Below are 26,684 nucleotides of genomic sequence, written 5' to 3' on the forward strand. Positions count from 1 at the left end.
CCCTGCCCACTGACCATCCGGAACCAGAGTTTTAAATGTCTTAACTGTACAAAATAAATATCATGCAGGCAAAAGAGGCCCTGGTGAGTAAACTCTGTTATCCACAGAGAACAGGTATAACACAGCATCAATAGCACTACGAGCTTCCTCCAGCCACCCTACCAGCAGGCCTCATCTCTGCCCTGGGGGGACCACTGGTAGAGGGGAGAGAGTAAATCAGTCTCTGAGTCCATTCAGCCTTTAGGCTCCCAGCTGGTCCTGTTAACAAGGGTGCTAACTAATGACCGGTGAGTTTTGTGATCACAAGAACTGGATGGGGGCATTTCAACCTGTTTCACAAAGGCAACAAAAGAACCATTAGACATTAATGACTTCTGTTCTCTACTGACCCGGGCTGGATACACACCAACGAGGGATTTCGAAAGGAAAGGCTGTGTGTCACATGATCCTTCTCAGCTCAGGCAGACAGACATGTACTAGCTCTGCTCGAGGTAGCACCTAAAAACGGCAGTGGCCGCAGCAGCTCAGACTAGCCATTCGAGTAACTACCCAGGGGACCGGGGAAGATTGTACTTTTTAAAAAAGCCTTTCCTCTCTTCATGAACATGCAATGCAAAGAACATCTAGGAAAAACTGAACCAGCATCTGTTAAGGGCCAGATCTTTACACAGGGCTAGGAAGAGGTGGAGAAAATAGTTAAATGGATGTAATTATCCAATAGTACCCTGGTTATCTTACCTTGTACGACTAGCCTTCCCTGGGCAGTTCTCCGCACCCTGGTGCCGGGTTTGTTAGCAGCACACACGTATATCCCAGAATGCTGCACAGTGAGGTCAGAAATCATTAGGTTTCCTGTCCCCAGCACCTGAATTCCTTCTACGCCAATGGGACGGCCATCTGGAAGAGGAAACGAGACAAAATTATTTAGTGTACCTTTAAGCTGAACTCTCTGGCCTACTGCGAGGGGAGTTAGCCCTGAGTCCCACTCAAGGCGAGTCCTTCCATTCACTTCAGTGAGTTTTAGCTCCAGCCCTCCACGGTGCAAGTCAAACAATGCACATGATGTGCGGAAAAAGCCAGTTCAAGAGCCTCAACTAAGCCTTTGCCCCCAATTACAATGTGTTGCCTTAGTATCGGGCCCTTGCATTTTATTGTTCCATTGGTCGGGGTTTTAAGACTCCTGACAAACACAGCTCTAAATCAGCACTAGCCCATTCCAAGGTGTTTGAGTGGAGAGCCAGGCGGGCATTGCTGGAGGAGCTGCTCTTTCATCAGATGTGAAACTGAAATCCTGTTTCCTTCTTGCATTTGTGTTTAGAAAGAAGGTTTAACACCCTACAGAACCAAAAAATAAAGGCCCAGCCTTGGGGATCATAGCACCTGAGCACAATACACCTTCCTCAAATAGTTGTTCCTTTAGGTAGCAAAACAGTTTGTGTGTTGTGCTTTAAGGGTGTATTGAGATATTAAGAAAAAAGGAAAATTTGGGATCACTATTAAGGAAAAATTCCTGCCAGTGATTATATTAGACTGTGGCATAGTCTCCCCAGATTAGTAGTGGGAGTCCAGTAAAGACTTTTAACATTCTGTAGGGAACAATCGTTCACTGGCAGGAGATCCGCTAAATGAGACAGTTATTTTCCATTTCGACTGGTCCAATCCTGAGATGCTATGCACCTGCAGCTCCCATTGATTTGACCCTCTGATTCTAGGATTGGCTTTACTCCAGCTGGATGCATAACTCCTACGTTGTCTTAATCACAAGGAGTCTCATACCTAAGGGCCCGTGAATGGTACCGCTTGCAAATTCCGGGCTCTGTGGAGCATACAGTGTCAAATCTACTATAATCCAATGATGGGAAATCTATGTGCAATTCAGTGTGGAAATGAAGTTGTTGACATTCAAAATGCGGTTGGGTCACTGCAGTCAAGCAGCTGAGACATCTTATAATTTTTATTGTAGCTATTGGTCTTCATGCTTCAGGCAATAAACTGATGAGTAGCTGGGGTCAGGAAGAAAATTCCTTCTGTAGGATAGTAGTGCAGAATGAAGAGCTTTTATGGGGACTTTATCCTACCTGTGAAGAATCCAGAGCCAGCCACAGCCTTACAGAAAACCAACTAAATGGCTATGCTGGTCAATTACAGTATAGTTGTTCTTCCAGAAGAAAGGGACAATTAACTATCACCAGGGCCAGCTCTAACTTCTTTGATGCTCCAAGAAAGAAGTGTGCCGTGCCGCCTAACACCCCCCAGCACCAAGCTGCCGAAACCCCCACCCCCCTGAGTGTCATGCTGCTCGAAGCCCCGCCCCCCCAAAAGCCACACAAGCCCCCACCCTCCCAGCGCCATGTCGCCCGAAGCCCCGCCCCCTCAGAGTGCCACACCGCCTGAAGCCCCACCCCCTCAGAGCACCACGCCAAGCTCCCGTCCCCCCAAGCGCCGCACCCCACCCCCATCTGAGTGCCGAGCTGCCCCAAGCTTCTGCCCCCCAGCGTGGCGCCAAGCCCCGCCCTCAAGCGCCGCACCACCCAAAGTCCCGCCCCCGAGTGCCACACCACCGAAACAAACAAAAAAAAACCCTCCAGCACTGCCCCGATGAATTTAAAAAAAAAAAAAAAAATACCCAAGCCTCCCTGCCCCAAGGTGCCGCCCCAAGCACGTGCTTGGTCAGCTGGTGCCTGGAGCCGGCCCTGATGATCACCCACCCAAAAGCCACTTTGCAAGCCATCTGTGATATATTTGGCATCTACCAAGTTCTTCGGTTTGTTTCTGCTTATGTTTAGGCATGCAATTTCTTCCTCATTCCAGGAACTATTTTATTTTTTTTCACACTAAAAGCACAAGCATATATCACAGGAGCCAAACCACCAAGACAGCTTAAGTCCTCAAGAACAGGAGCACTAAGAGATGACACTAGATATGAAACCAGGCCTTTCAACATAAAAAAAATCAGCAGATCCTGCAGTATGTTTATCCATCAGACCAGCAGAAATAAATAGTCTAATTTTAGATGGCACCTTGACAGAGAGCGGTGGGAAAAGACACTATGGATTGAAAGACACAAAGCCCTGAAATTTGCAGAAGCATCTCCTGCCCATGCTCTTTGCAATGTTTTACAGGAAATGTTTAACTCAAAGGTTTCATTGTTCCATCTGGCAGGAGATCCTGGACACTTCATTATTTACGTTACAGTGAAAGGTGCTTAAGTCTTTCAGATGGAGAAAAACAATGCCATTAAATAATTGTATAGCTAGCCAGTGCGCTGCAGCAGTAAATTGCTCAGTCATAAAAAGGACAGTAAAGCATGACCTGTCCAGTGTTTAATGAGCAATAAGAAGGGTCTGTTCCCTTTGAATAATATCATTTAAACCAAACTGTAAAGGTCTGAATTAAATTCAAATTGAACTTGATTTCATCTTTAAATCAGACCTTTTCGAAGCCCATATTTACAATAGGTGTAAAAATCAAATCTCTCTCTCGAGGAAGTAGGACAGGTGAAATATGTGAGCAGGCTGTACCTGGCAGGTAGGCTGTATGACTGTATAAATGAATTAGGAAATAATACAGAACTGTGACTTGAATGCTAGTCTGGGTTATTACGCTGTTTACCATGGGCTACATAATTTAAACATAGAAGACCCAGGCTGCGTCAGATACACTGCGCAGTCGAAATATCAGTGTCTATATGTTTCCATTTGTCTCTACAGCTGCCATCTATTAATTAGCGGTGTGAGAGTTTGAGGAAATTTCTCCTGCCAGTTAAATTTATCTTTTTTCTAAGCAAAAAAAGAATAAAGTTCTCCCAGGACATATTCACCAGTCAAGAGACAAGGTGGCTGAAGTAATATCTGTAATGGGACCAACTTCTGCTGGTGAGAGAGACCCGCTTTCGAGCCACACAGAGCTCTTCTTAGCTCTGGAAAAGGTCGTGAAGAGCTCTATGTGGCTTGAAAGCTTCTCTCTCTCACCAACAGAAATTGATCCAAATAACAGATATTCCCTGACCCACCTCGTCCCTCTAATATACAGGAACCGACATGGCTACATCTACACTGCATCCACGATTTTTGCCATCTCTAATAATCATAAATGGCCATCTCTAATAATGGCCATCTCTAATAATCATAAATGGCCATCTCTAATAATCATAAACGGTTGCATTTGCTGGCTCAATTCACACTCCCTCTCTCGGGGTCTGTCTACAGCAGCACTCTGTAGTGTAGACCTGTGCTTCTCAAAGTCGGGCCGTCGCTAGTGTAGGGAAAGCCCCTGGCGGGCCGGGCAGTTTGTTTATTTGCCGCGTCCACAGGTTCAGCCAATCGCGGCTCTCACTGGCCGCAGTTCGCTGCTCCAGGCCAATGGGAGCTGCTGGAAGTGGCAGCCAGCACATCCCTCGGCCCACGCTGCTTCCCGCAGCCCCCATTGGCCTGGAGTAGCAAACCGCAGCCAGTGGGAGCTGCGACCGCCGGACTTGCAGATGCAGCAGGTAAACAAACCAGCCCGGATCGCCAGGGGCTTTCCCTGAACAAGCAGCGTACCTGCTTTGAGACGCACTGGTGTAGACACTACAGCAATGGAAGGGTTCTTCCGTCTCTGTAGTAAGCTCACCCCCTCAAGAGGCAGTAGCTAAGTCGATGGAAGGAGACCTAGCTACATCTACAGTGGGGGTTAGGTCGACCTGATTACAGTATAACATTTTTCACAGCCCTGAGCAATGTAGTGTAAGAAATGCCCTGGGGTGGGGTTTGGCCCAAATCCCGTCCTTCTGAGTGACTTTGGTCCCCAGCTGGACCAGAGTGTGGTGCCTCCCTCCACTCAGGATTCACAGCCATGAACCCTCTCCTGGAGTTAGGCGCATGCGGATCTAGCCCTCAGTGTTATCATCAAGGCCCATCTCACAGTCGCAGAGAGAGCACGAAAATAATCCTTTGCAGGGGTCTGGCTCCTTTCCTCTGACGAGCACAGAGGGCACCACAAACATGAACTGCATCTCCCAACCCCCTGGCATGGTTGACACATATTCTCAAACCCATTGTGCAGAGAGGGAAACCCCACACCAAGATTTGCCCCCAGTCTCGGCGAGTTAATGACAGGGTTAGGAACACAACCCAGGAAACCTGCTTTCCTGATTTTAATCACCAGGTTCCCGTCTTTCAATACAACAGTGGTTTTCAACTGGGGAGTCCATGGACCTCACGGAGGCTGCAGACTAGGTCTAGGATTTCCAAAGGGGCCTCCCCTCCTCCATTTGAAAATTTTAGGGGTCTGCAAATGAAAAAAAGGTTGACAACCACTGCAATAGGCTATATCACAAAGACGAAAAACATCCTGCCCCAGCCAAGGTGAGGACAGAGCTAATTTGTTCTAAACACTGCTGCTTGGCTCCCGAAGCTACAGCGGCTCAGAGGAGTGAAATTTTTGACATGATTTTTAACTTACTTTGAATCAGCGAGCAGCGGAGAGCCAATCCGGAAGGGCTTGTTCACTGTATTCTGTTTGCCAAAGCTTGCTGAAGAGCTATCTACTCTCTAAAATAACAGGGAACTGGCCATTCTCCAAAGAAGCCAGTCTAACTTCTGAGTCCAACCAGTCTGGCAAACTCGAACCCAAACAGAACATGAACGTACCATTACTTGGCTTGTGATGATGCCTCGGAAGCCTCGCACTCTTAGCAAGGACAAGAGGCAATGCATCAAAACGAGACTGATGCAGAACAGTGGGTGTGCTGCAATAGCTTCCCATTGCAATGCCAGCCCAGAAGACTTGAGACACCCTTTCCCAGAGCACAGAGAGGAGAAGGTGGTATTCCTCATGCAGCCAGCTCCCTGCTCTCACCTGAGCTCTGTGACTAGACCGCACTTTTTTCTGGGACGATGAAATGGCTCAAACCACCACATGGACTACAGAAGTTTGGAATCAATCTGTCAGACTCAAATGGAGACGGGGACTCAGATCTCCAAACTGCCTACCCAGGACAGGGTGCAAATCTACAGCATACTATGTGCCTTCTGCAAGGTACCGAGCACCTCTCTTTCCCTTTTAGAACCAGCATTCACAGAGGCCCAAGGAGCCCAGCAAATTTACATGCAACAGTCCCTTCCACAACAACCTCTCTAATAATACACAGGACATTTTGCATTCTCTGAAATCAGCCATGCCAGCAGCTTTCTAATGTTTTAATTCTATGGATGACTTTGTAAGACAAAAACCATCTTGTGGACCTCTCACATCTTCCTACCCTGTGACATTCACTGTCTGCTAGACTATAGTCTCTTAGACATGACGACCAGTGAATCAGAGAACTACCAATGAACCACTAGAACAGGTGGTTCACGGACCATTGTTTGACATCCAGCAAGCTGTCTGATTGAGCAGGAGACGAAACACCATTACGAGTCCCAGTGTCACGCGGCTTCTCCAGGGGCTATAGGAGGAACTGAGCCCGAAGTACGTGGGCCCACTCTGAGACTGCAGAATTAGGTCATGTCCATTTCACTTTATACTGATGCGATTGTGACAAAACAACACTATGAACCAACTAGCGAACAGCAGGGTGGAATACTGATAGGACCTTAAAAGGCATGTTGTTTTTAAGGTGTGAGTTTCGGCTGGTAGTGAAGAGCGGCTGGGTTACTAATTAATAAACACTGGTCACACTGAAGCTGGCTATACTCCAAATAGGAGATACCCTCAAAGAACCTCCTTGCAATGCTCAAGTAAAGTTTTAAAATTTCCCTTTAGAGTGAAATCTGGATGAAAGATCCCTGCAATTTGGAACAGAAGTTATTTAATTTTCTAAGGTATCTGGGATGATTTTTCACTGTAACGGATTCCATTGTCCTGTTTACTAAGCAAATGACTGGCACATGAGCACCAATTACAGAAATTCGTTAAAACGTGCCAGGCGATATGAATATGCAACAACGCAGATGCCTTTCTTTTATAAGTAGCAAGTAGAAAGAAAGTAACAACTTTCTAATGTTGACCATTTAGGTCTTTTGTGAATTCTTTGTATCTTGGCATAGTAGCCTTCTACTTTTTAGACACATGGGTCTTCTACTCCGTCGGACATTGGGAACCATGTATTAGCATATTTAGAATACATTGCAACAGTTGACTATTCAGTGTGTGAAGTGGTGAAATTTACTCTATTATTTCTAAACACTTTAGGGAATGGTGCTCCTGTCAACCAGTCAGCCATCTGTTGCAAGCTTCTGTGTCCAATAAGTTACCAATTAATTGGCTCCTACAACTGTTGTATGGTTTACGTGTTGAATGGCTCTCTCTTTAGTAATTTCCTTCCCATTGTGTAACCCTTTCTGACAAGTTCTGTATAACGCTATCAGATAATCACTGCCCTTTCTTTCTTGTCTCACTTTTCTAGATCCCTCTAAATAGTGTGCTATTTTGTCTCAGTACCTTTGATGGAGGCCAGATCAGCAGCTTGTCAGTTAAAGGATAAGCGGATACGTAACATATTAAGAATCATTATTCCTTCTGCTGGCTTTCCAATAAGTTCCCTGGAGATTCATTTTGGATGGGTTCAGGTTTGAGTGTGTAGTTGTGAAAGGACAACTCTTACCTTTCTTGAACAAACCAAAACCTTAATGATTTTATACATCTCTCAGAACAAATCCTCTAATGAACATTTCACTTTGCAAAGCAATTCATGCAGGGGGAGACACAAGACCTTTGTGGTAGAGGGATACAAAATATTCACAAGGACATAAAAGTAAACATTTATTGCATATCATTCAAAAATTGACCCATGATTTGAGTGATTTTTTTCCCAAACAAAACTGGGTCCATTTCCCACTGAAAATCAGCCAGGTTTTTAGCAAAGTCAGAGCAAAAAGTGGCTCCATTTGTTTAAGATAAGACAGCTTTTACACAAAAAACAACGCAAAAATTCACACTTGTGCTCATTTCTGAGTAAAACAATTTCTGAGTAAAACAAAATTTGAGGGGTGCAAAGGACCCCCATGAAACGGCAAAATCCTGCAAAAGTGAAATACTTCAATGGGGACTTTTTCTGATTTTTAAAAAATAGTGTGAAAATAATTCATTTATATTAGTTTTTATTTAAATAAAACTGAACTGAGCCTAATCTAAGTTGGCTGCCTCCATTTAAGACCCCACTGCCATATATTTTATAGTTTATGGTACTGTGTGGAAAGTTTTTTTCTCCAAGTTGTACTGCTTTAATAGCTATTTAAGAGGAGTCCTCCTGCAATTATTCTTCATGAACTGGCGTCTCAGGAGGTGCCTCAGACAGGTAAACTTCATACATGAGGAAGCTACACGTGTATAAACTCAATGAGGCATGAAAATACCTCTTCTTCGATGTCCCCCCGCCTCCTCCAACTGGTTTGGTCCAACTTGGAGTCCTTTCAAAGTTATGTTGTCTCCTTTCCCCTCCTCCTGACTGTGAGGGCTCAAGAACGCGAAAAAATATGTCTGATACTTTCAAACATTCAGATAGTTCAAAAAAGAGCCAAAAGGAACCCTAGATCCATTAACCCGTCAGCAACCTTTCACATCATTGTAGAAATAGACAAAAGAATGTGGAGGAAGCGTTCACACTTACGTGGAAATAAAAACAGTGAGGTTTTCTTTTGACTCGGTAGCTCTACAGCAAATGCCATGACAGAGGAGTTGGGGGGTTTTTTGATAGATAGTAGTGTTGGACTGAATCTATATGGGATAATATGGCTTGACGTTATTATATCTTCATTATTACACCATTCTATGGAGACAAGTATTTTGAAGGAGCCAATGAGCTGATATAATTAGGGCCATTATAAAGTAGTTTATTATAGTTGAGAGTCAAGGTACAGCGGCCTTGTGCCCAAAAGAACATTGTAACACCGTGGCATAGCATATCCAGCAGGCTTTTAAAACAACATCAGTGTGATGATTATTGCTCGGGGGAAAAGGTCAGTTAGCGACAGACTTGGATATTAACAGTCTACAGAATCTGAATGGAAAAGGTAGTGTGAAAAAAAACTTTCTAGATTACCACTATATAAGTGTATTCTTTCTGAAGGCTCCAGACTGGGAAGCTAACAACCATTAATCAAATTCTGAGAACCAGAGTCTCATGAGTAAAAAGCAAGGTGTGCGGCTGAAGTATAGGGTGAGCATAGCTACTTAGAGTGTGTTTCATTCCCAAAAATGCAGCCCATAAACCTGCATAGCCACTTTGGAGAACATGTAATATCCTGGTGGGAAGATCTTCTGAGAATGAAATGGTTGCAATGTGCTTCTCCGAGGAGGAACAGCTCAAAGGTCTGGAAACATTCACTAAGCTCAGATCAAATACACATATATTTTCAGGTACCAGAGTGCAACACAAAGGCCATCAGCTATTTATTTGGGAAAGACTTCTGCTTGGCAGTTAAATTTGAAAGCACCCTTCCATTGTATGCATTTCTCTGGGCTAACGTCAAGCGGGGAGAGCTTAAAATAACATTCACTTTTTGATTGCAAAAACCACCGCACTACTCCACTCGCATGATGGAATTTGACAGTGACTCAGTTTTTCATGCTGATTAACAAATACTCTTGATCTCACCACTGAGAATCTATTCTTCAGAGCTTCATGTGTGCAACTATTAACCACTCCCATTCCCTGGTTTTATTTTAAATCACTCAATAGACAGACAGTTTCTCTCAAGTCTGTTTTACTTGGAAGACATGTTTGTGTATGAATTCACTTCTCTGGAGTCAACGCTGATGCTTTCGATGCAACTAAAGAAAACGCTGTCACTTTTTGGAAAGCTAAAATTATCACCTTTCATAAAATGTCTGGCTTCAACCAGCCCACCTCAATAACAAGTTGAAATAGGAACTCGGAAGGCAGTACAAACCCTAGACAAAAAGATAAAAGGGGTTCTGAGTCTACAATTAACCTGAAGAGTAAAGAGAAGGCTGAATTGTCCTGTGCAATAAATAATCAATGGCACATAATTATTTCCTGTGTAAGGACAATGAACAGTGCCAAGAAATTCCTGCCACTCAATTGCTTACCTAGTCGACTCCAGGACACAATGGGCCTGGGATTTCCAGTTGCAATGCATTCCAGGATAGCTGTCTGGTGCACAGTCAGGGTGAGGTTCTCTGGGCCAACAAGAATCATGGGATCCTTGTAAACCGTAGAATGGGAGCCTGCAAAGATATACTCACTGTTAACTGAGACCTACCAAGTTTTAGTGCTTAACTGCAACATGTGACACTGTAGAGTACAGTGATAACCCACGAGGGCTCAATTCATCTACATGAAGCCTAATGGGAACAGGACGTGACCCAAGTAATCCAGAATGAATTATTTCATTATATGCATTCACTAACTAGTGACACCAAACAAGGACGTTGCCTATATAACAGGTGTAGGTTGAAGTGTACCTTAAATATGTATATTGACATTTCTATAATAACACTCTTGACAGAAATGACCAGTCCACAAGCACGTTCTGTAAATCCAATTCATATACTGCACACATATGTAAAGTATAAGAAAAACAGCATTGATTAGCAATGGATCGGCCAAGGTTTTAACTGAAATGCACACTGTGCCCAAGTCATCTGTAATGGTATGGACCAAATACCATCTCTGTTGAAAAGCAGCGTTAAAAGAAACAGAGCAGATTTAGAGGTGACAAAACCGCTGGTGAAAATGCATGCCAATAGGTGGGTGTAAACTGACGTATGCAACGTGGGTGGAAACGGGAAGAGGCTTAGAGGAAGGAAAGCAGCTACAAGGAAAGTGTAAGGAGACGTGAGACCAAATCAGGAAAGGGCTGCTTTATCTTTCACCTTTGCATGCCCTCGCGCGAACTGTTTTTCCTGTTTCACCTCTTGCTGCCCCCTTGGTGTGTAAGTTACACCCACGGACTTCAGACTGTGGTAGTCCATAACATGATAGCACTGGCCAAATGCAGAGGAAGCTGCAGCCTCCCCCACTTCATGACGCGACTCACAGCATCCAGAACAGCTGAGAGCTGCCTGTAAAGGAGCCATCACTTACTGCTGCTGGGGCCATGTGCTTTGGCCCCAAACTTGGCTAGGCTCCTGCCTCTGACCCCTGGTGTTGCGCAAGGGGCTGCTTCTGAGTCTCTCCCTCCAGGGATCTTTTTAAAGGGACATTCCCCCAAGGAATGCTACAGGGGGTTCCACATGGTGTCCCTTCCACAACATTTGACATCACCTCTGACTTCGGGACAAATGGTTAACATTTATCAGAAAACCTTTCTGGTTTGCAGTAAAGGGGTGGACCATATTGATTCACACTGATGCACTTTCTATGACAAGTCACAGGTCTCATGGGCAGGGCTACAGTACCATTATTATTTCCTTGTCTCACAGTAGTGCCTAGACTGGCACCTGATTGTGCTAGAGGAGGCAGGTACTCCTAGAAAAAGATAATCCCTGTCACGAAGAACTCATAGTCTAAACAGACAAGACAAACACAGGAAGTATTATTCCATTTTACAGGTGGGCAACTGAGGCCCACAGACATTGGGTGACTTGCATAGGAAGCATATTGCAGAGCTGGGAACTGAATCCAAATCTTCTGAGAGCCCAGTGCCATATTCCTAGGACCAACTTTCCTTTCATGCTTCCTATAGATTTGAAATATGATTTGGAGGAGGTGTGTTCCTCTGTACTGTTATTTGACTGATTTCTGCGCCTTTCATCATCTTCCAGGAGGTAGGCAGATAAGGCAGAGCTGATATACGCTTGAGGACTCAGAAACCTAGGTGTGACTGCTATCACCCTGGAGATGCTGGAGCGTGGCAACAACGCTTAGCGCCCAGGACCATTCTTTGAAGCTAAGCATGCATGAAGAGGCAACAAAAACAGCAATGCCTTCCAGTCCAGAACTTCTGCATCTCAGCGCGCCACACACTGCAACTTTCCACGGAGCCACACGCCGTGCAAGCTGAATGCCTGTAAGAGCCGTCTCTCCCCAGGAGACTGTCTGCTCTGCACAGGAAGTGTGAAGTAACGTATCAGACAGTCTGTGTGTGGATGTAAGGAGCTGGGCTCAACTCCTGGTTTTGCCACAGACTCCCTGTGTGTAGTTGGGTAAATCATTTAACCCCAGTTCCTCATCTGTAAAATGGAAATAACAATATTTCCTTTGTTGGACTGCAAGCTCTTCAAGGCAGGCACTGTCACCTGGTATGTGGACATGCAGCGTAGAGTACAATGCGGCCCTCAGCTTGGCTGAAGCCTCCGGGTATGACCAAAATGCAATAAAAAAATAATACCCTGTGCACTACACCCATAACCTGTCAGACAAACTGCACGTCACTTTGAATCAATACGATACAACTTTTTCTTACATACAATAAAGCTTTGCCGTTACTGAAAACTGGACCCAATTCCAGAAAGACAAAATCAGCCCAAAGCCATGACAACCCACAGGCTTAATGTTATAGCTTGATGCATGCTTTTCAGAATGACCAAAGTCCAGATCTGGTGCAGTCCCACTCTCGTGTACTCTGGTTATACTCCACAAACACTGAGGTCAAGCAGTGTTTAAGGAATGTCAACAATCCATTGCCGGTGGCAAGAATATTCTGTACACCTGCATGGAGAAATACATCCATCAATTTCTATCCGTAGGAGTTTGAGGGCAGCAGTGGGGGTAGGAAGAGGTGAAGGGTTTAATTAAGTCAGCCCAGGCTCATTTGGATCTGATTTGCAACTAATACTATGCTATTCTGCTTTAAGCTCTCTCCACTACAGGCTCTTGTACATGGAGCTTCTTATGATGCAAAGATCATTCAGACAGAAATGCTGCATTGGAAATTCTTTGCAAAGCCTAGATTTCATTTCCTTCTGTACTTTTTAGCTTCACACTGCAGCGGGGGCTGAAGTCAGGGCATATTACAGTGATACTGAAGCAACCACAAATGAGTGGCTCATCGTTAATCATGTATACGGCTGCTGCACAGGGGATGATAACGCTACAGGATGGGTTGTTTTTAAAGAGGTAAGATTCAAGAAAAATCGTTTTGTGCATGTGTGGCTTAAAAGTTGGCTCCTTACTACGCTGAGCAATACTGATCTCTGAAGAGAATCAGAGCAGTTAATTACATTTAACAACTGGCGAACGTTAGAAGATTTGAAAAATGAGATTTTCTATCCAGGGATCTCAACAACGTTCAAACCATCTCCACACCATCACAATACCAAGGCTTGGCTCCTATTCTGAAGCACTTAGCACTGGCTTCACTCAGCTCCCACTGAAGTCAATGGAAGCTTTATTGTCGACTTCCATGGGAAAAGGGGAGGAAGTTTAGCCTAGTGCTCTGGAGTGGGATTCAGGAGACCATGGTTCTGTTCCCAGCTCTGCTGCCGCTTTGCTGGGTGACCTTGGGCAAGTCACTTTCCTCCCCATGCCTCAGTCTCCCCACCTATCAAATAGGGATAAGGATACTGATCGTCTTTGTAAAGCACTTTAAGATCCATTGATGCAAAGTGCTGACTAAGAACTAGGTAGGATGAACATGCTTCTGAAAATCACATTCCTCAATTCTTACTTAGGCTCCTAAATAAAAAGTCCTGGTTTTCAAATGCACTAAAACCATACAGCATCTCTCACTGAAGTCCATGGATGCTCACTATTATTTAAATGCATAAATATTACCTTAAGAACCTAACTTTCAGGGCCCATTTTTTAAAACCTTGGTCCAATCTGGGCTAGGAACCCAGTTCTCCTGGCCCACCATGCTGCGTTTTAACCCCAAGACCAACTCAAATACTTCATTGTACCTTATGCAAGCCATGCACCCCTCCTGGATTTGCAGCCCTGGGTCGGACATCTCTCAAGAACAGGTTCTCTCCCAAGATTCCTGGTACTTCTCACTTTGGGCCAAGACTGAAATAAAGCACTTTCCCAAGATTCCTACAGTTCTGTCCAGAACCAGAAATTTAAGGGCATCAGCAGCAGCCAAAATGAAACAGAACTCTTTTAAAAGTTGTCCAAACTCTTTTGAATCCCAGAAGGATCCATTTGGGGTTCAGCTTAAGTGTGTGTCAGTTCTTATCTGCACCAGCCCCTCTATCCCCACGCAACGTGGTTTGCTCACTGAACCGTAGAAAGGACAAATGGACAAAACCTCATATATCATCTTATCCCTCCCTCTTCATAGGCAGGATTGTTCCTGAGGGTGTCTTCCCTCCTGCTTTATCTGGTCTGGATGTAAATGTCCATTGAATGACAGGGGTGACTGTCCTCACCATGAGAACAGGAATGAACAGCCCGGTAAGGTGCAAGATGCAGGGATTTTTTCTTGGCGGAGACTCAGAGTAAATGAAGCAGGGCCGGGGGGCTGGGGGGGGCAAGAGGGGAGGGAAGAGACCACTATCTGTGCCATAATAAACTAAGAGCAGGGCAACCCCATTCCTCTGTGTTGCTGGAACACGGGATGAGGTCCACCTCATTTGCCTTGCCATGGCTCGGGAAATACAAAATGCAAATAGTCTATTTTCTTCCCTGTGTCCCTGACCCAGGGGCTGGGAAGCATGCTGCTCTCTGTTCACAAGAAGCAACGGACTAGCATCTCCAGCTGTACATCAGAGCCCCAGAGGGGACCTGGCCAGGCAGGCTGGGGGCTGGCCTGCATATCTGTAAGTATTTAGTACAACAGAGGGCATACTATACATTACTGTCACAGCTCCACTCTGCACCCTGACGGGGCCTGTCCTATGTGGGCAGAATGCCCCTTAACACCACTGCCCGTGAGCTTCCACATCTCAGCTCTGCACCATGCTCCTCTGGCTGCCAAAGCCAGATGGGAGCCACTTACAGTTTCATCGCCTCCAATTCAGAAGTAACCAGAGTGCAGTGTACCAGTGCCACCTCCCCTGGTGCTGGCACAGGGGCAAGCAAAGGGTAGGCGGCTGCCGAGCAGGGCCTATGTTGACTGTGGCTGGAAATGTAAAACACCAGCCTTCCATGCAGAGTGGCTGATCTTGGCAAATGATCAGTCAGGAGGTTCTCCACACCACACAGGAAATTTGTTTGATCCAGGGGGCAGGAATGAAGGAGTGATTCTTGGTCGAGAGCTCTAGGCAAGCAAGCTAGCAGCAGAGCTCAATAGGTTTCAAAACACCACAGAGGAGTAAAAGGAAAAAGGTGTCATTCCTAAACAAAACTGGCTTAGGTTGAGGCACAAAGTCCCCACCTCTGAAATCAGTCACAGCGGCAGCAGCACCAAAGAGAAGGATATTCAGGCTGGTAAAAGGTCCCAGGCACCATTAATAAGGACAAGTACTCTGTTAGAGAAAGAAAAGCGCACACCAATGACATTTCTATCTTGATTAAAAAGGCAGCAGCAGCAGCACAATCTCCGCTTGTGTAGGAAAGGTGTCAGTACAGAAAGGCAGGGAAACCACATGGGAACATCTGCTCTAAGAAGGGACTTGAAAATAATCAATCAATAGGATGGAAGGAACATCTGTGCTTTGTGCTGCCATGGGGCCATCACCCGTGCTGCAGAAGAGGAGAGGGAACACAGCTGCGAGACTGACAGCATGTTTTAGGGTCTACATCCACAGCAGGCAACCCCAGTGGTTCTATCCTCCAGTTCTTCCAGTTCCAACACCACAACATTGTCTAAGAGTGAGGCAAGCAGTGCTAACTGGGGGGTTGGGGTGCAGGCAGGTTGTCCATCCTCTTGTACAACCGTCTCATGTGGGAGAATTTGAAAGGACAACAAAACTGATCAGAAAGTGTTTTGCGAGCAGTTCTATCAGAGAGAGACTTAAGCTCCACCATGCTCCCAGGAAACAGGGAAACAGCAGCAAAGTACGAATCTTCTTGAACCAGCAACCTGCTTATCAGGTGTCTCTCTTTTATCAACATCCCAGTGACAGTCGTGTTCTGGTGCTGCAGCCCTTGTCAGAATCCATCTTCATCTTGTAGCTCCTCTGGTCCATTAGCAAAGTCTTGGTTCTGAAACCAAGTTCCAAGGCTCCAATAAAAAACCGGTGTGAGTCCATTTCTTTGCAGGTGGACAAATAATATAGATTCACAGCCCCAATTATGGAGGTGATGGGCAGAACGCCAATAGGTGTAATTCTGACCCCCTGCCACCATCACATCCAAGGGCAAGAAGAAGATGCAAAGGTTTGCGAGGTGATTTTGTGTTCTGTTATGGCAGTGCAACTCCCATGCACTTATGCCGGTGCATCACTTATACTGGTGAAAGCACGTTTAAATGCTATCTATGTAGTGCCCACTTTGATGATAATGGTGTAACTTCTGCTAGTGAAATAGCACTTATATCAGCGCAGTCTGCACAGTGTTGACTTATTCATCATGGTATTTGTTTCTTTAAGAAAAACAAATACCACAAATGCTGCACATAAAGGAAACCAGGGGAATATCCATTCAGAGTGAGAGATGGTCAGATGAAAGCAGCTAACACTTTACTCCTCGAGTGAAATAATAACTCAGAGCAGTAAATTGTTAAACAGAACTTCAGCCCGCTGATAATTTATTGTTCATTTTCCCCTCCTTGCAGCTACTGTTCACATACATCAAGCAAGCAGATCTGTAACAGGCCTCCAATGCTACCAGGTCTTTCAGAACCAGTTAAGCCGTTTTCTTCTCCCATCAGATGTGATGTACAACATCTCTCTGCGCCAGCCTCTCCCCATCTCCCAAAGGCTGTTTTCTTACATGCAGCTGAGAGACTCATCTTGCATTCAGGAAAGAAACAGCCCAAGCTCTATGCCGTCACTGACCACAGAGCCATGTCTGAGGATTACAGCAGGCTTGGTGGTACAAGTATAACTCGGCAGATCTTGGGCCTCAATGTGCATAGTTGTATGAAACAACAGGATCATGACTCCTGGTAATGAGATGTGGTGATTGTCTACAGATGCTGAAGTCCTGCCCTGCTGTATCGCATTAAGGGACATCTAAAGCTCCAGAAATTCCAGAATTGGTTTGTTCAGAGTGCTGCTCTACACTCAAAAGTGACTATGTCCAAATTCTTGCTTAATGGATCTGCTTCTCAGGTATAACCGGGGTCAGACCAGCTCGCTCAACTGACCATTATATGGCTTTTATGCCTTATTTCACCTGTCAGCCCTACAGACCTGTACAGGTACAGCAGACGAAGCTGGATTCTATTCCTGCTTGTGTATCTTCAAAAAATGGTTAATTCAATTCCAGCTGGAGTCGTGTGTCTGACTGATCATCTGCATGCGTGATTTTCTCTATGGAACACCTATTTTCCATGCACAATTTCACATATGCATTTTTTGAAAATCGGCACCCGTATTACCATTCGGTCTGCAGTATAATTCCTTATCTGAAATTTACATTTAAATTAGGTTTCTATACCTCCAAGAAGAAATCCAGACTGCTGGGTTATTTGCCCAGAAGTGGCCATTCAGGAAGAATGCAACCAACAGAAACTAAGAACCTCTGACACTTTGAAACCACCAAGAAGCAAACCACCTGTTTTCTAAAAGGAAGCTGACAACAGAGAGTGTCTTCTCCTGCACAAAGTTCTAAGTTGTCATCTACTGTTGACTGCTTGCTGGCTATGGGTGCATAATTTGACTTCGTATTTTCTTTTCATCACACTAGGGAGGGTGATTGAAACACTGAAGTAGGTTTTGTAGACTAGCACTGCTTAAAATTAAAGCAGTGGCCAAACACCATCGGATCAAATGCTAAGTAGAAGGCTACACAACTGATGTTAGGTTGACTGGCCTGGCAGAAATTGTCGATGAGCCAATTGTTCAAAGAGGTTTCTAGATTGTTACTTGTGTGCTAGAAGGATAGTCTAAAGAAGGATCGCCCACAGAACACCACAGACAAGACAAGCTGAACTCTAATGAAGTTATGGAAACATTGTGGGCTATATTTTCAAAGGCAATTTAATCCATCCTCCACTGAGTGCGCGGAATTTTTGCTTCATTTTTGTGCTTTATCACAAAATGAAGGAATTTCCACACGTAAATCTCATGCATACTCCATTTGTGCAGAGCAGTTGTGTGTTTTTTATGGTATCATTTGTTTGCACAGGTGGCAGTGTGCAAAACCTGTATGGGCAAATAACACTTTGTGCACCAGCACAGGTCACCTTCTGGAAAACAGTTCATAATCCATTATATTTCCCCTTAAAGTTTTCTGTACGATCAGGAGTGAAAACCTGGTCCCTGTGACTTCAGCAGGGCCAGATTTCACCTCAGTCAAGTAAAACCAAATGAAACCTCAACTTAATGCTCTGAATATGGTTTGTGGGGTTTTTTTGTTTGTTTGTTTGTTTTTGAAATGTCAGTACTCTTCAGGATGTAAAGGAGCACTAGAACGTATTTCCCTGATTGGATAAATAACTGATTGCACCACGTGTTGCAGTTACTTCCAGGGTAGACCAAGTCTGTAAGGAAATGGGGACTCTTTCACATTTCAGAAAGAATGTATTCTCCCTTCCTTCGTTCTACAACTCATGTTTTCCTCTTCCTCCCTCCTCCACCTGCCCAACAATTGGTACTAATTAAAAGGTCAAGAGATAGATTTATTTGCTATCAAATGGACCAATCTGGCAGCAACTAACAACAAGCAAGAACAATGAATATATTGTTTGTGGACAGAAGAAAGCTTTTCAATACTGTTATCAAGGAAGTTCTGTTAACCTGAGCTGGTCCAGAACAATCGATAGAAGGGGAAAGCGTGAAAGAACATCTCGACCACATTTACTGTTACTAACCTGACACAGAGAGTCTGGCCTCCCGACTGAACTTCACATTAGCAATGTTGGTAGCCACACAGTGAAAAATCCCACTGTCTTCTGCTCTGAGTCCGGTAATCTGCAAGACTCCTTTGGGAAGCAGCGTGTACCTAGAGGACATGAAAAGAACAAACGAAAAAACAGTTGCAGAATGCAACATCAGTGGGGAGCAGAACTGTACGTCCCAGGTGAGGCTGCCCTAACCATGCTGACACCCACAAGCCCCAGTGTTTAGGGGTACATACAGGTGCTACACAACCCAGTACAGCACCAAGCAAGCTCAACCAGACCCAAGGATCGGGGCCTATATTTTTAAAAATCCTTTTAATGTTAATCTCCGGTCTCATAATGCATGGGATTTATTCCCCGCTTTGAAGACTATGTGCTTAACGGTAGTAACACTCACTCGTAAGGAAGGTATATAAAACATTGAATAGGTTGTGGCTGTTCTAATTTTTTTAATCTTTAACCGTCCCTTTAGCAGGAACTTTCCTCTCAAGTTCCACTGGAATGTTCCACATCAAAGGTGGCATCCCTGGTACATCATCTTCCTATACCAGAAATAGGAGTCACCAGTAAAGAAGAACGTTTGCGGAGAGGGAACTAGCAAGATGTGAATGGTTTTGAGAAATCGTCCCCACTGAACACTGCATCATTTTCTTGACTTTGTTAATAGTAGTTTTCATGTTACCAAATTTAGACAATGTCCCAAAGCAACTGACCCCTGTAACTGAAGTAAATCCAGCTTGCCTGTGCCAGAACAGGTGCTCCCAGCTGGGCCAATTAAGGAGGTGGGCTGCCCCTGGGGCTCTAACGGGAGTTCCGGTGAAGGGCTGGCTGTGAGAAGGAACTGGCTGAGGCTCAGCAGGTGAGAGAGAGGCAGGAAGCTGGAAGAAGCAGGACTGCCAGAGACCCCCAGGAGGGGAGGCAGTGAAAGACTGAGATGCAAAGCGTGAGTTATGAATCTGGTTCTGTTTGTTGGTTTCAGTCTGGGAATAAAACTGCCCCAAAGAGACTTTGGGCATGGCAGAGAGCCATTTGGAAGATGGGGAGAAGCCCTGCCTTATCGCAGACAAAAACGTGATTATTCAGATTTCATTGGTTGAAAAACAAAAGAACACGGCCACCGCACCTCAGCGCTAATCTCCCGCTAGCACTGTTCCATGTGGCGCAAGATGGCTCATTTTGTCCTCATGGAGCCAGACCAGGTTACACAAATGGTGATTTTTGTCCATCCCCTACCCTGGTCTCATGATGTAGAACGTGTTGGGCTGTTGAACACATTCATTGGCCAGACACACCAGAACTTCTGCCGTGTGTCTGTTACTATGGACGCTGCCAATAAAACGATCTCTGTCTTCCTGGATCCTCATGATATGGGTGTGAACGAAGCTCAGACCTTCTCATACCACATGTCAATAGAACGATTAAAAAACAACAACTAAAACGACCTAGATTGAAAAGCATCAGTGATCTGACAAACCAATAAAAGCCAGGGAATTCAAAGTTAAAGCTTAAATACTGTTCTCTCCTTACCCCAAAGGGATTAACCTTGATGTCACAATAGTCTCTAAATAACATGCTTCCTTGCATGCTGTAATGCTCTATGTGATGACAACAGCCTGAGTTACACATCGAGTTTGTAGGTTTTAGGAAGTCTGAATTTTCTGCAAGTCAGTTCTGCATAACCTTAAATGAGTGTGTTCATGGGTTACAAAGATATATATTTATTATAGGTTGTCTGACATTTTTTTAAAAAACCAAGTCGTTAAATTAGCTGGTAGTAGGTCATTACATTTTGATGAGTTAATGATTATTTCTGTCTGGAAGATTGAGACTATCTTTTCTAGATCAGCATATGGTTAAGTGTCTCCAACTGGCTCTCAATGTGGGTTCCAAGGGCTCGGCTGAATGTCTGAGACAGCATGATAGCAATCAGTTTTGGACGTACTGCCGTTGATTGCAATCTCTCTGGGACTTTCAAATGTCCTTTATTTTGGATGAATTATACCACCAGAAGCCTTCACTTTTGTTAACAATCTGCCCACCACATTAGAAGATTCAATCCCAAAGCTATTATTCTGTCATCAAAGCCTCAAAGTGTAACATTCAGCATACAAATGTGTATGCAATTTATACACAGAATTGCACCAATCAGGGTTAATGCAGAATTCCAACTCACTACAAAGGAAGCAACCCTCTTCACCAAATTCCCTTGGTGTCAGAGATTACAAATGTCATGATTTATGGACGGAGCTAATGTTAAAAACCTGCTGGGCAACCTTCATCCTAAAAAAAGCAGAATCAGTTCAAAATCAGGATGCCCAGCATAGGCAGAAGGAGCCTACACTAGCTCCTTTGCAAGCATCTGAATATTCCTCCTTCGCCCAAGGAAAAGTAGAGGGCAAGATGGGCAAATGGGTTTGGTTATCAGAGCACTGCATTCTGTAGCTGTTCCTTTCGAGCCTCAGCTAAAGTGAGGTGTGGTGGTCTCACTCAAATCCCTACCAGACGCGCGGGCAGTGTTAGCAATCTGAGGATGTGGACATACCTGGCAGTCTACGCTGGCACTGCAGTGCCAACCCTGTGCATCTCTGGAACAGATACATGAGGAACTTGCTCACAAATCTGCCCATGGCATGGCCTGCTCTAGCTGGTTCTAACAGTCTCATTTTGATGAGCACAAAAAACATTAGGGCCCAATTCTCTCGCCCTTACTCACACTGAGTAGTACGCACCTTAAACAGTCCCACTGTGCCATGCATCCTGCTAGGAAGCACCCTTATGGAGCTACTGAGATCAGTAAGTACTATTCAGAGTGAGTTAGGTAGAAGAAGAAAGCCTAGGGTATGTCTGTACTGCCACAAAAACCCTGCAGCTCAGAGTCTCAGAGCCCAGGTCAGCTAACTCAGGATCGGGTTGTGGGGCTAAAAATAGCAGGGTAGACATTCAGACTCTGGCTGGAGCCCCGGCTCCCCCTCCAGCGTGCCCAACGTCTACACAGCAGGTTTACAGCCCTGAAGCCTAAACCTTGCGAACCGAAGTCAGCTGACCCGGGCCAACCATGGCCATGCCCAGGTCTTTTACTGCAGTGTAGACACAATGCTAGTAGGCTACAAACGGGTAGATAGAATACACCAGGAAAATCAGACCGTTGCAATTTTAAACTTTGTGGTCGGTCTCTTGGGCGCTTCTATAAGTTCACAGTAGAGCTGAAAAGGTCAAGTATTGTTCTGGTTCACGTGTGTTTTGTTTTAGCTCCAAAGGAACTAAGCGACATTCTGATGCTGAGCTGACGTTTGAAAAACAGGGGCCTTTCAGAAAAATATTTACAGCTTCCTGGTTTCATCTCTCCCCAGTGTGCGGACATCAAGACACGATCAAGGTGTGCCGTGATGGATTGGCTCCGGGAAGACTTGTTTTGTGGTTCTTTGGCTGCAGCTGTGACTATCACAGACTGGAGCCAGCACATCATGCGTTTCCTGTTACGTGCTGAAACTCTTCCCAAAGACTAGGGTGGCCTGCCACCTGTCCCTTCACTCCACGCCGACACTCAGAAGATCAAAACAGGCTTAGCGGCACTTCCTAAGCAAAGGGGGAAGACTGTCAAACAAAGGAAGCAAGGACATGCCATTCAAGTTTTCAGATAGGGCAAGAAGGGAAAAGTGATTTTGTTTTTTTTAAGGAGGACTGAATGGGAAAGAGCTAAAAAGGTCTTCTGTTTGGCACCCTTCTTTTGGTCTCGTTGCCAGGCTGGGGTATTACAAAGTAGCATACTTGGGAAGGCCAGGCTAGCGATTAGATTTGTATTTTAAACCTTCCAGAACATAAAAGGATCTTATTGTACAACGCTTTGTCATGCTGGTGAGCGCTAACTTCTGTGAGCTGTCTCTTGTGGAGGGCTCCTAGCATGGGAGAATCAACTTGCAGTGGGAGCAAAGTGCAGAGATAGATATTGTGCATGGAAATCTGATTTAAAAACCTCTCCGGTCTGAGACAAAACATGGACAGTGAGTGCCACACTGGCTCAGGAAGAGGCCCTACAGAAAGTGATTAAGGCTATACAGGGTGGCCAGGACAGTATGTTCCCAACCCCTTGATAGCCTTAGGATACATTAATTCAGCACATCCCCAAGCCAGAAGCATAGGTGCTGGAACTAGAGGTGCCGCACCCCCAGCTTGAAGTGGTTTCCATCATACACAGGGTTCACAGTTTAGTTTAATGGCTCTCAGCACTCCCCCAATATACAAATTTTTCCAGCACCCTGAGCCAGGAGGATGGAGCTCATGGCATAGATTTAAATGCCTTTCCAAGGCAGAAACACAAGAACAGAGCCTTCTTTCACGTGAACCCCGCTCTGATGTGCAGTGGGCCCAGATAGTGCATTTGCATCTCTCTCAACCTGCAAGAGAGCCTCTGGCGTGCTATTTCCAACATGTGGGTGTAGGTCAGTAATCAGTTACCTCTATGTCTCTTACCTATCATTGTCTGTGTTGATGGGAACTCGATTCTTTTGCCACAAGATTACAGGCTCTGGTAAACCATGGATCTGGCACTGGAACCTTGCGACACCGCCTTCTTCCACGACTGCATTCTGAGGGTGAATATGGAAGTCTGACATAGCTGGAGGAGGGAAGAAGAGAAACAAAGACACAAAATGAGATCACAACAGCTCAGCGCTGAGAGGGCGCACTGCAGGCACAGGTCACAATGACCCAGCCTGGCAGAAGTATCCACCACTTCACCTGCCAAGAAACAGCAAATACAAGTGTCGCTTGTGGGGTCATATCTGAATTTGGACCCATGCCTGGGGGTGCAGAAATGATGTTTGCACACCAGGCATTTGCACATGCAAACCCTGCACCCAGCCAAAGAAGGCAGGATGGGAGGCTTGCAATTATACGATTTACGTGCTACGCAATCATGTGAAGAAGTGTCCCCACCATCACAACAGGGGCCATTAGGATGTTCCTTGTCACTCACTGGCAGTCTGCTGTTAGCTTCAGTAGGCTTTGGATTCGGCTGCACAGCAGAACCGGTCTTGTCTCTACGTTTTTCATTCCAATGCTGTCAGTACCTTCTACCATGTCCACCACAAACGTCCTGTCTGTGGGTTTGACTTAACTTTCCCACTAACTTTATCTTCATTTCTCCATTGAAAGAGTGCAAAAAACACTTTATGGATGTTGATTTTTTGCTTGGCACATACACCAGGTGGCCTCCTCTCATTTCAAGTTTCTGCCTTCCAGCATCACAAAAGGAAAAGGAATAACCCCAATAAAGGCAGGGCTGTTAGAATGACAGGATCAGAACTGATCGCGACAGAGACTGGCAAACACCATGCAGCATCAGAGATGATCCCAGTGCCAATTTTAGTGCATATTTTCTCCATCACCCTAAAAGCAGCAGATAGACCAGTTCAACAACCTATTGAGAAAGGAGAATTGGTGACATTAGTGAATACTGAGATGATGGGCCAAATTCTAAGCTGCCCAGATCAAGACACTGGGATTCACTAGTTAAGTACAGAACTAGGAGAGCTATCAATCACACAAGAATTCACGCCGCATCCCATAAACTCCTGATCCAGCATGCGCTGGGCTCACTATAAAACCAGGGAGGGAAGTCCTGGCTGGGAATGGAGACGAAGGGTCTAGGACACTGCAGCATGATCTACAGTAGTGTTCCCACCACTGGAACCACTGATGGATCTGCACACGTGATCAGCCTCCGGAATATAGTCACCATGTCACAAGGCCAACAGTTTTAAGTCTGAGCTTTGTCCGTCATTCATTCCAGTCTAAGAAAAACAATAAAAGGGAGCACTGTCCTGAGGGATCCTTTCAACAAATGTCCAGGTTAATCTTTATTTTAGCTCTCCCAAACTGTCAGCATGATGCAGTGGGGTTCTGCAATAATTTGGGAAGCAGACAGAGCCCCCCCTGTGCTAACATGGCATCACACTCTGGAGGATGATAGGAAAGGCCACATACTGCCCAAGGATGGCCATGCTTATCAAGGAGTCGCACACAGTCATGATAGGATTTGGGGTATCCTTCAACAGAAGACAAGTTTAAGACAACACCCATTGTTTGTTACTTCCTGTCATGACTTTCATTTGGATATAGGCTGCCCTCCGTTACACTAAGGCGAAAAGCATGGGTATAAACTACTGACCCACACATCTACCTCAGTTCTGCACAACCACATAACAGTTAAACGCAGTTACTACAGGCCCTAAGCCTGGGAGGTGATAAGCATCTCCAACAAACATCCTCTTCAACCAGTGGGCCTGTAGCGATTCCCACAAAGTGCACAGGACTTTGTAGGATTAGACCCTGCATGCCCACAACAGCTGGGGTCGCCTGGGCTTCTCATTTCAACCAGCTGTCAGCCAAGGATAACTCTCAAAGCATCAGGGAAGGAGAAGGAAGACCAGCCTTTGCAGTACAATAAGAGTAATAATCATTTGTGGGTAAAGTATCTGGCATGCTGTCAGCGGTCTATAAATTATCATCATCAGAATGCAATAATTATTACTATTAATTAACTGGAAGGTGTAGCAGGATGGTCACCCACTCCTGCCTTAAAAGGCCTAAAATAGCCCCAGGAGAGGGCTGTGGCAGAGAAGGAAAAGCGGGGCTGATTGGGGAAAGCAGCCTCAGCTGGAGGACACGCCCCAATCAGGCCAAGACTGGCTTAATGAGGGCCCAGCTGGCCCTTATAAGAGGGCTGGGCCCAGAAGCCAGAGGCAGTCTTTCTCTAGCTGTAGAGGGAGACGGACCTGGCTGCAGGGACCTGAGCGAGTACCTGAGTGTAGCAGGGCTGGGGAAAGGCAGAGGAGCTGGGGAACTCCAGCCTGGAAAGCCCCAGGCTGTGGCCTAGCAGAAGGCCAACAGGTACTGAGGGTTGCAGAGGGCAGCCCAGGGGTAGGCAAAGGCAGCAGGTCCATACCCAACCTTGCCTGTGATGAGTGGTTTATACTGCAGTCTGCCCCAGGGAGCGGGGGCTAGTTGGTGACTGGCAGTAGACTATGACTGAGGCGAGGTAGGGATAGTGGTTCGGGGTTCCCCAGGGAGTGGCGACCCTCAGAGAAAGAGGTTACTTCAAGGGGGCAGCACCCCATACAACAGGGCACTGGGTCCTAGAGGGACAGGGAGGCCAAGCAGCAGCAGAATACCGGCCTGCAGAGGGTGCTCCAGAGGCTGGACGAGCTAATTCCCAGGGATGACCAGCAGGAGTGCCGCAGGGGTGAGTCCCACACCCGTACAGAAGATGTTAACTTTTGACTGCGTGATAAACATAACATGGGCTAATAAACACTTCAGAGCCTTTATTTAGCTCAAGATTCATTTTTAGTACCATATATACAGAAGGATCCCTATAATTACCATAGAATATAAACTCCAAGAAACTCACCTGTCCCCTAGCTCTGCTTTGCCACCCTAAAAACACCCCTCTCCCGCACAGAAAACCCACTTCCTTTTACATGTGTCATGGGTAATCAATGTGCATCTGTTAAGGAACAAGCTACGTATGTGTCAGGGTCACTCCTCTGCTGAATCCAGTTGGGCTTGGGCAGATGGGAGACGGCTATTAGCAATACATTAAATATGTGCTGCCTTAAACCACTCTGCTCCCCAAATCATCAGTCTCAAGTTCAACATGCGAAATAAGGATTTGTTAAGCTGACTGAATAGCGCTTGGTAGAAAGCCCCAGCACAGAGCAATTGGAGGATTGAGAAGGTTTCCCCTGGACCCTGCTCTTTGGTTCTAAGTATTTCATTAATATCCAGTTTGTTTCAAGTGCTTGTGAATTCCCCTTGCCATATGGTCTTGTGTAGACAACAGTAACACCCAAGCTGCCATGAACCCTCAGCACACTAGACATATTGCACAACGGGATTAAAGCCCACCTA

General features: G+C 45.5%; 1 protein-coding gene across 1 annotated transcript in view; it reads right to left on the reverse strand.

Moving 5' to 3' along the window:
• The window catches only part of IGDCC3 (immunoglobulin superfamily DCC subclass member 3), a 166,797-nt gene that overhangs the window by 56,433 nt on the left and 83,680 nt on the right, over positions 1–26,684 (reverse strand). The window contains exons 2-5 of the mRNA XM_032766045.2: positions 23,244–23,388; positions 18,744–18,874; positions 10,033–10,170; positions 739–897 (exon numbers count right to left, since the gene is read on the reverse strand). Of these exons, the coding sequence (XP_032621936.1) occupies positions 739–897; positions 10,033–10,170; positions 18,744–18,874; positions 23,244–23,388 (573 nt within the window). The remainder of the gene's footprint in view (positions 1–738; positions 898–10,032; positions 10,171–18,743; positions 18,875–23,243; positions 23,389–26,684) is intronic.

This window comes from Chelonoidis abingdonii, chromosome 9 (genome assembly GCF_003597395.2).
Source record: "Chelonoidis abingdonii isolate Lonesome George chromosome 9, CheloAbing_2.0, whole genome shotgun sequence".
Lineage (NCBI taxonomy): Eukaryota > Metazoa > Chordata > Testudines > Testudinidae > Chelonoidis > Chelonoidis abingdonii.